Raw genomic sequence first — 10,729 nt, forward strand, 5'->3', positions numbered from 1 at the left:
TGAATCTTCCATATAAATATAGTTACAATCATCTAAAGTAAAGTAATCTCTGGTCCGAATAGTCAATTTGCTAAGTGTAGCTAATGACAGATTACTGGACCCCGCGGCCACCTGAGCAGCAAAATATGCAGTAACTCATCCGGGTACAACCGGGTATAATTCACCCGGATCGCAGCCAATAAATTCGTCAGGGTGATTAGTACCAGGCCCTGGGGTAGGGCTGGTGTGGAGTATACTTTTATGCAGCCATGTGATCTAATTTTCAAATGAAACTATTATTTTATAATATCTATTTAGTATTTATTGGTAATATAATTGTAATGGTAAAAGTAAACTTATTTAATGAATTTCATATTCAAAATGTATTATATTATAAGCTGGCATTTAATTTCTTTGCTACATTTGAGTCACGTTTGATAGCACTGTCGTCTAAAATTTTATTAGTTAGTTTCGAATTATTCTTTCGCAATATTGATCTAACAACACGTGCATCTGCTGGTTTTGGAGGATTTTTGTTGCATTTTTTACTAATATTATTATTCGTTTCTCTTAGATCACTTTTAATTTTTAGTCTAGGTATTTTACTCGGTGTTCTACTGCTTCCGGCCGTTTCTTTTATACTCGTAACTTCTTCTTTTATTTCAGTTGTTTTTTTAGCATTAATGTGTAAATGAGGAACGTCTGATTTTTTTGTAGTCACTGTTCTTGCTTGAATACGAGTTTTTTTATTCGTTTGTACAGTTGTTAAAGGTTTGCAATTCTTTTTAATATCATTTTGTCTAAATTTAAAATATTTTGGCTTTGGTTTTTTATTAATATCAATTAATGTTTCATTTTCATCATTATTTGAATCTGTGCATTTAATGCAAGGGCACTGAAGTTGAGGATTTTTAGAAAGATTTTCATTTGTCATACAACAAATGCATTTTAATCCACTGCTCGATTTTTTTGTGGAGCTAACTTGTGAATAGTTTATTTCATTTATTGTTTCTTCATCTTTTGGGACCGACGTTGACCGTTTTAATGAAAAAGATGTACTTTCATGATTTCGATTTTTCATGGAACTTGTGTTAATTAAAACATTTTGTGTCTTTTTAGGTGCTTTACCAACATTAATTGAATCTTGAACAGAAATACACGCAACTTTGTGTTGCTTTTTTGACGAACTCTTTTTTGGCACCTCATCTATCAAAGTTATATTTTCATAAGACACAGCCTTATTTTGTGTTTCATTAGATAATAATTCAGAATCATGTAAAGAAAACGGAGCATCTACATCTACATTTCTTTCGTCCCGTTTGAAAAACAATTTTAAACCACTTCCGTAACTCTGAAAATTATTATCTTCATAATTGTATTGCGAAAAATGATGCAGGCTATATGTAGGCTTCCTTTTGAAAAATCTGCAGAAACGCTCTCTAGCTCTTTGAAATCGATTCTTTCTTTTGTAGCGTATAACGTAATAAATTGAAGGTATACACCAAATTATTTCTATTAACAAGATAATAGCTATAATAAAATATTTTTTTAACAGCAATTGTCCATGTGACTTCATTGCAGAAGCTTTACATTTTAATTTTTCGTATTTTTCATTACAATTTGTGCATATTTTTCTACCAAGTTGTTTCGTTTTGTTTACTAGACTCAATATATTTCCAAATGCCAAATACAAACTCTCATCCTTGAGGTGTGGAACAACGTCCGATGAAAGCCAAATTTGGAATCTTTCCTTAAATTCATCTAGCTTTTGAATATTCTGGCTTTTCATGCAATTTTCAGCAATATCCAAATATTGTAACATTATATGAGAAGAATCGGGAGATGTTAGAGAAATACACGATTTACTTTTAAAAGGCAAAACAAGCGAAGGTGGTTGTATGTTCCAATTCAAAATAGGCATAGGTATTTTAAAATCCGTGTCAGTTTTTTCGTAGAATGACAGAGGTTTGCAAGGATCTCCCATGCTTCTTGTAAATGCTGTATGTGGTCTCGACACTACATCTATTGTGACTGATCTCAGAATGTTTTCATTTGGACTACGCCAGTCATTTCCTTCAGTATGAAGATTGCGCTTGAGTTTATCGTAAATTTGAAACATACTCAAGGCTTTATCCATAGAAACGCTTCCGCCATAATAAGCATACTTGGTAATGGGAAGAATCCACACCTTTAAATAGCCTCCAAAGACATCTGAAAGCGCGATGTTCATTATATTCTGAATATGGTTGTTTGGTGCTTCACGTTTGATTGTCACATAACAATCTTTGAAATAGTCCATTAAATGATCAAGAGAATTTTCGTTTATTGTTGTAATATGATGAGGAGTAGGGAGTATATTTTGAAGATATTTTCGTGCATCCAAAAGTTCTATTTCATACTTATACCAAATACTTTTATTCAAATGATTAAGATTAAATAGAACTGATCCAACATTAAGCGAATTAGAATCTGGTATGTAATTAGCATATATTCCGTAGAACAAAATTACATTTATAATAAGTACGTGCATTATACTTTTATAAAATAAATACATCTAAAATAAATACTTAAAAATACTTCTTATAAAATGATGGGATTTCTTCTTTTGACGTTTGGCTACAAGTCAAAGTGACACTTACGTAGCTGTATATAAATGTAGATGCATAGATAATATATGCCCAAATAAATATTTATGGTAATTGATTAATATACTCATTCGTTTATAATTTATATTAGAAATTTTAAATTAAAAATTAAATAATATTAGTAATAGTAATAAAAATACCAGATCGTAATAGACTATTATATCACGATTCTTAATAGAATTATTATAATAATAATAAATTCTAAATTAAGATAAAACCTATTCCACATTATTTCACAGAATCGGCGATAAACATACGTGTCATTTGTCGGTTGTATCAAAGCGAGGTAAGAACGTAAATCAAAGGGAGCCGCCCCGCAAATTGTTTAATTAAACACAGATCTTACATACATATTAGTATGAATAGTAAAGCTGACAACGTAATTGATATGTTGCGGGTTATTGTAATCGATTGTTTGGTTAAATAATGTTAAAATTTTAACTAAATTTTTAGTATAGTTTTATTTGTTTGCTTTGGAATTTAGAGCATAATCTATAATTGAAATAAATAACTGAAAAAAGTGATAGTTTAGTATTATAGCTTAAATTTAATATATATGAAATTTTACCTTGTGGCAATACAAAACGCCTCCCGAATTCGGAGGAAAGTGAAGAACGGCAGTGTTTATTTGAACGAAGTGTCTCAACACTAGGTAGGTAGTTTACCCTACCTACCATGCTATGTACTGGATATAGCGTTAAGCTACATAAAAAAGAAGATAATAGAAACGTACCCATATTCCATCCAATTTTCGAGAAATTATGTGTTGAGTGGCGGTTTTCAATAAATCAAAGAAAAAAACGAAAATAATTCTTAAGCCCACTATACCGTTTTCTCGTACCACCTCATCCCAACACATCCTAAAGCGTTTGAATTAATTAAACGCGTTGTTGAGATGGCGTGACAACGTGACCATTTGTCAGGCTCGCGTGTCTTGCGGTTGCCAGCATGCTAATTGGTGGCGTTGCGATGACAAATCACCCGGTCAGAAACTATGGAATGTTTAATATTAATAGGATTAAATTATATGTAATTATAATTGTAGTGAATGTTATTATGTATTAGGTTCCTTGTAAGTCATAGCGCAGATACACGTAAGTGTATGACTGCATACGGATGTGGGTTCGATTCCCACTCGAGCAAATTAAATATTTTAATATTTTCATTTACTCGCTCATCTTAATTTAGTAATGAGGCAAGGTGTTGAGTTCGACATTCGACAGAAAGTGGGGATCAGATCTCGATCAACACTTTCCTTTGTTTTAATTTGATTTTTAATTTTTTTTTACTTTGTTTTGATGGGAACATTGTTTAATACTAATTTTCATTTATTTTCTCTTGTGTCGAGGCAAAGCGCGGCGTTCAGTTCTGTCTCCAGAATTCGGAAAAAAATTGGGGAACAGAGTGTCTTTACAATAGGTTCCCTGTGCTTACGGCTTCAGCATGAACCTAAAGCATTTAGAAACAAGTATAAATACCTATCAACACATATCCACAATGTAGGCCATTCATTACACGAACATCAACAATCAGCATCATCGCGTAATCTCGATAACCCTTCCATAGTCTATTAATAAAGCCCCTAATGACGCGTGTAACGCTATACTGTTGGACATTAATGGGTTATGGTGGAACTTATATCCCATTTGTTGATTATCGAAGCTTTGTAGTGTGAGGATAAGGAGATGAGATGATGGAGTGGTATTGTGTAGATTATTTAAAGTATTTGATAGTGTAGATTGGGTGTGGGTTCAAATTTTTTATGTTTGAACATACGAGTAGTTTATGTTTAAACATCGCTTATATTTGAATATAGCTTATAATATAGGCGAGTCCAGTTGTGGTATAGGGGCGAACGCGTAACTGTAAACGGTAGTGAGTTCGATTCCCACTAGAAGAAATGAAATATTTAATATTTTTATTTCTTCACTAACTCCACTTACCACCACTAGAAAAGAAAGTGGGGAGCGCAGTATCTTAACACTAGGTTCCCTCTGCCTACCTGAAGTGAAGCTGATTTAATTTTATTTATTATGACAAGACAATTATAGATATAAATATTAATTTTTAAACATATCTATTTATAAAGTACACACTCAAAGTGAAGTAGCTAAAGCTTAATTTGACGGTATCCTGTAATTAGGGAAGGTGGAGTGTTGTGATGTATTGTGCCCTGGGCTGGATTTATTGCCTTTTAGTCAATCGCCCTTATGATTGGTGGAAGAAACGGAAATAGATGGTGATCAGACCTTTTCCTGGATGTGACTTGAATGACTTTTAATATATGTTATATAAAAAAATGAAAAAGAAATGTGTATAAATCTAACTGTAGAAGCTTAATGCTAGATCGTAAGTAAAAGTTTTTTAATCTATTAAAAAATGTAAAAATAAAGTTTCTTAAATAACGTTCATAAATAAACGAGTTCTTTGTAAAATTCATATAACATTTAATTTTAGATTAAATTAATTAATTGCTTTTTTTAAGCACTAATAAAATTTTAGAAGACCTTTCCAGTAAATTTACTATACGGAAAGAAGAAATTCGGTCCGTCCGTAGAAGCTTTCGAGGTAATGGGGATGATCATTAATATTTAACGTGGCAGATAAGGCAATTCATTTATATTTATAAACTCTGCTCTCGCTCTTGTCTTTTGTTTTGCGGTGTTAACGGATTTTCTTTGGATTTTGAATATTTCATCAGCATAATGTTAATATTAATTTGGTGGAGATTTTTTAAACGTATAATATTTTAGACTTACAATAAAATTATTCTTCAAAATAATGTAAGCAAAATTATATAGATGTACACGATTTACATATAATTAAGGAAAAAAGTAAACTATAACTATGATAATTTCCTTATTATTTAAGGTAAAAGCTTTACCAAAACAATAACTTAACGCTTACAAATATTATACTTGATATGGTTAATATGGAATAATTGGTTGGTTGGTTTCTTTAATTATACGTCGTAAACATTATTTCTCATTCAGGGTATACTGATTTAAAATCAAATACTAGTTAATTTACTCCTTCTCTTCTTATTATCTTCTAGCCTCCTTAACACCACTCTCTCCGTCTCCAACTCTCTATATGATCTTTTTAGTACCAAATACTATTTTTAAAGGACAAAAATGACATATAACATAAATAAAATCTCAGCGACATGTAATCATTACAGGGAGATTCGATCTGTGATGATTGACAGCTAATAACCGTAGATTTCCCATGGGCGCGCACAATTTGTCCCCTCGCCGGAGTCATCGCCACTCTAACACTCGATAGAGTGAACCTGGCTGACGTCTTATAGTGTTTGTTGCCTTTAAAAATGGAGAGATGCGTCATAGTGGTGGATTTGTCAATCAATTTAATGAATTAAAAGTAAAGTTTTGTTTTTAATTTGCTTTTTAAATAGCATTATTAGTATCCCGTACTCTTGAACACAGGGTACACAGGTTGAACCTAGAGTTAAGACACTCCGTACTCCATTTTCCGGAGAATGAATACATTTAAAAAAAAATATAAGACTGTTTAGTTTAGAATTACATATGTTTTTGAAAATATAATATTCGAATATTACAAAAATACAGTTTAAAGTAAGGGCCTGACGAGAGCCACTGAAAAGATTCTTCGTTGCAGGAAATTGACTTTCGATTCAATTTCCAGCTGTAATCCGCGCGGATATCTAGACATTTTCAATACATACTACGTACGTTTATTTATTGATAGATATTTAGATATGAAATGTTTATCATTAAATCTAAAGGCGTATAGAAGCAGAATAGGCAGAGGGAACCTAGGTTCCCTCCTACACTAGTGTTGAGACACTTTGTTCTCCATTCACGTGATTAATTATTTATTCGAGTTTTAAAATTAAAATAAATACTTATGTGGTGTTAACACTATGCCAACAACGTTGATGTTAAATATTGTCATATGGTTAAATATTGCAATCTTGTTAAAATCAACCTAATACAATACTTAATATAAGTAATATTATGTGTAATGATGCCCTCTATAATATCTAGATATTAACAAATTTTGCCTTATCTGTGACCATGGGCGTATCAAGATATATATTTTTTCTACATTATCTGTGTGTCAACAGATGTGTAGGTGTATGTTATTTTTTGATTTTTCAGGGCTAGGTTTATTTTAGGCAGCCTTTTTCTATGTCCATGTCTGTAACCGTTATCTATTGCATTGAAATCTAATAAATTATCTTTGTGAGTTTAAAAATCGCTAAGAAAAATAATAACTAACAGCTTATCGTGGATTGATCGTCGATCAGAAAAAGTCTCATTGAGATATAATACACATAAATGAGCGAAACCTACAGAATTAAAAATGCTGTAGATGGGTACAAATTAGGGAAATGTCGTAATCTTATGAAAATATTTAATCATATATTTCTATATATATAACAGTATTACCGTATAACAATACTAATAATAGCCATGCTTTTGAATTTTTAAAGTAACACATACCCCTTAGAACGGGCGGGCCATACATACCCCTTAAAACGAATAGTTGATCGAGTTGAATCAAATGTCAGCACAAATGGAATAATAAACGAGATAGGATTAATCGAAATAGATGATTTTCATTGCCATGTGAAGGTTATGTGGTGGGGATTTAATATGTACCTGTCAAGTGTATGGGATATTTATTAATGGGTGTATGATAGCTATTTAATAGATTTTTTTATTTTGTATTGCGGTAGATAGGTAGGGAACCTGGTAATTTAGTGTTAAGACACTTCATTTTGATTTAGACACTTTCTTTTAAAGTGGCATTGTATTTAGAGTGTAGGACCTCAAGGCAGCGCTTTGCCTCGTTACCAGAGTGCGAATATTAAATATTTTATATCTTCGAGTCGCACGCTTGTGCTCCTGGGCCATGGCTGACTTCAATAGCATATATATATCTAATGAATATTTTTTGATAAGGAATATCTAAACGTCTTATGAATATATAGATATTAAGAAGAACCCTTTAATTTTATCATGATATGAGAGAAACACGAAAGGATCAAAATTTTAAGTAAGTAAACTATTAGTCGTAGAGATTTTTTGTAACCTGATGGAATAGTTTGATAGGCAAGTAGTTGTAGATTCAAATCCACCCCATTCGAAAATTTAAACGAATTATCAACATTTTAATTATATTATTTCACCAATCACTATAATAACACACAAACGACACAAAGCCAGGTGTCCGTCAATCAGTCGTCGTACAAAAGATTTATAATAAAGTCCTGTAACGAGTCCCGCCACGTGCGCGGCTGTCCGCTCTATTGATTCAAGAAATCGATGCTACTTACAAAAAGAAATGAATATTAATTATTATATAATTTTTTTATAAAAACGTATTTCATCGTTTTATATTGTTGCTACTATAAATTATTTGTATTGAAGTTATCACGCTGTATCCCGCACATAGCAGGTTAGGCAAAGGGAAGCTGGGAAGCTAATATTAAAATACTTCCGTTTCCAGCTATTTGCCGAATTCTGGAAGTTCTACGTTTTGAGAGGCGAAACTCAACGCCGCGCTTTGCCTTGTTACCGGAGCGAGAAAATGAAATTATTTCATCTCCTCGAGTGGACATCGAACCCATATCCTGTTTTTTTTACGTCACACGAACTTATTTATTATTTGTGCCCTTGCATCACCACTGGCCACATTACTATTCACTCAATTAAATTATCAATAAAATATTAATTAATTATTTAAAATAATAATTATAAACATGATATTAATTAAGGCAAACATAAGCCACTAAAAAATAATACACATATAAAATAATCCATATAGAAACAAAACTACATATAATAGCGAAGTTTGTTTTCAATTTTAAACTCGTCTATCTGTCGGTGACAATATTTTCACTAATTAAAAGGGCGCTGCAACCCGCCCGCGCTGATAGCGTATCAACATCAGTGGAGGTTTACTTTAAACTTGCTTCGAATAACAAACGAATGAATTACTGTTAGCAGCAACTGAGGGTTTAAATTGTAGGATATTTTATAGTTAAAAAAAAAGAGGATTTATTCTTTTTTGTGCATAGCACCGTGGTAGGGAAACCTAGTGTTAGGACACTTCGTTTACAATTTTCAAAATAATTTTCGAGACATTTCATCATTTTCACGGGATCAAGGAAATGCGCGAATTCAGCATAAAGCGGGAAACAGAAATGTCTTAATATAAGCTTCCCAGGTTCCCTCAGCCTATCCCGCTATATGCGAGATACAGCGTGAAGCTAAACAAATAAATAGTACCCTTATATCTACTTTATATAGAACCAAATTAATTCAAAAGCCAAGTTTGTTAATAGAAAACATCCGATTTAGCATATTTTCAACGTAAAAAAATATAAAATATAACAATTTTTTAATCAGGGGCGATACCCACATCCTATGGCGGCGATGCGTGAAAATCGTATAAAGATGATTATAGAACTCTTTTGTTGCACCCTTTTTGTATCAACCCCCAATGCCAGTGTAATTATTTGTAAGCTGTGGTTTGTATGACTTACCGCCGTAATATAGGTCAAAAATCACTGTTTTAGTGTTTTATCACTTTTATTATAGTGTTTGTTTAAAAGGATTTTGATATATATGTATGACTTTTTAATATGTTAGTAAATTATATTACAATTTATTATAGTTACCTCTATTTTCTCATGTTGGTGGTGAGTAATAGAAGATTATTTATATACAACTTCAAAAGGAGATTTTTGTTATTATATAAATTCGTATGTTTTATAACCTCAAAATAGCCAATACATTTTTGATCCCCAGAAACCCTGCTGAAATAGATTTTTTAATATAAATAGCATAGTAATAATATTTTTATGTTTAATTAAGAAAACGTACATAACAGTTAACAAGTACCTACAGGAAACTACTTCACTTGTGTTCAGTTCTTTAATTCTGACAATATCATACTTTAAGATAAATAAAAAAATATTAATGACATTTCAATACCGCCAAAATGATTAAAGTACTTACAGATAATAAATATTCGTATAAGATTTTTTCATTTTAGATTTCGTCCAGAAAGGCAAAGACCACAAAATATACAGTATTATCCTTGTTTGTTTTTTTATTGATATTATTCTAATTTACAAGACAGCACATAGATATTACTGGTATTATAGATAGAAATATGTTTAGTATATATAATATACAAATATAATTAATTGATTTAACTCATTATAAATTAGAATAGTGTGGTATGTTCCTAGAGTAACCTAACAGGTAACAGGCTACATTCGTACATCTTCCCTGTTTTACTGTTGTACGGTTCGCAAATTAAGAAACTGTATATTAGTTAAAATTTAATTTTTATTTAATTTAAAATAAATTAAATAATATAAATTTTACAAGTCATCTAAAAAGATAACCTCTTATTTAAAAAACAATATCTAATAAGATTCCTTTTATTTTATAAGCTTTTATTTACTTGTCGTGTTAATAAGTGTGTTAGTGTAAGTAAGTCTTGTAAGCTTGTAAGTCTTGTAAGTTTAATTCGACCTACTTCCCAGTCTCCGATATGAGCTGAAATTTGGCTTATGACTTCAGATCGTTGAGAATGAAATTACATGAGATCTATAACCTGTTGTTAACCCAAAATGGCCCTTTTTGGCACAACCCACCTAATATGGGTATCAAATGAAAGTGATTGATTTATAAAATACAATATCCCGTTAAAATGTTTAATAAAATTGTTTTTAAAAAGATGTTAATTTTTTTTCAATAATGGATGAATATGATAAATTATACATTTTATTTATATTTTGTAATATTGCCAATCTCACATTATACATACGAAAATAATTAAATAACACTATTTAAATTAATTAAAAAATGGCAACATAAAAAAAAAAAAACAATAATTATCTCACAAATATTGTACCATATAACCGAGTGCAATTCTAAGGGTACTCAGATGCTATATCGGATCGTGTACCGACTAGACAGAGATGGATATATACAATAACTTATATAGAAGACAAGGACAGATGCAGTCTTGAGATGGCCAACAGTTAGGGTCAGAGGTGAACGCTCTCGGGTCTGGTTCCGAATAAAAGTAGCCAGAGGCAA

At 31.3% G+C, this 10,729-nt stretch overlaps 1 protein-coding gene and 1 long non-coding RNA gene across 3 annotated transcripts; both read right to left on the bottom strand.

The window, feature by feature from the left end:
* Positions 1–299: 299 nt before the first annotated feature.
* Positions 300–2,583, bottom strand: LOC146539635 (uncharacterized). The gene has a single exon (XM_085208335.1). It carries the CDS (start codon positions 2,531–2,533, stop codon positions 371–373), a length of 2,163 nt encoding a protein of 720 aa, XP_085064461.1. The 5' UTR covers positions 2,534–2,583; the 3' UTR covers positions 300–370.
* An 862-nt stretch (positions 2,584–3,445) lies between these two features.
* LOC146539636 (uncharacterized) lies at positions 3,446–9,627 on the bottom strand. 2 transcript variants are annotated; one of them, XR_014879503.1, is made up of 3 exons: positions 9,522–9,627; positions 9,295–9,432; positions 3,446–3,616 (listed from the first exon to the last, which is right to left on the bottom strand). It is a non-coding gene; the product is annotated as an uncharacterized LOC146539636 (long non-coding RNA). The 2 variants fall into 2 exon arrangements; XR_014879504.1 differs by having other exon boundaries at positions 9,295–9,429; positions 9,522–9,615.
* Between the last annotated feature and the right edge of the window lie 1,102 nt (positions 9,628–10,729).

The sequence above is a fragment of the Heliconius melpomene genome, chromosome 4 (genome assembly GCF_056956725.1).
Source record: "Heliconius melpomene rosina isolate 202511_hmr_F chromosome 4, ASM5695672v1, whole genome shotgun sequence".
In the NCBI taxonomy this organism is placed as follows: Eukaryota; Metazoa; Arthropoda; class Insecta; order Lepidoptera; family Nymphalidae; genus Heliconius; species Heliconius melpomene.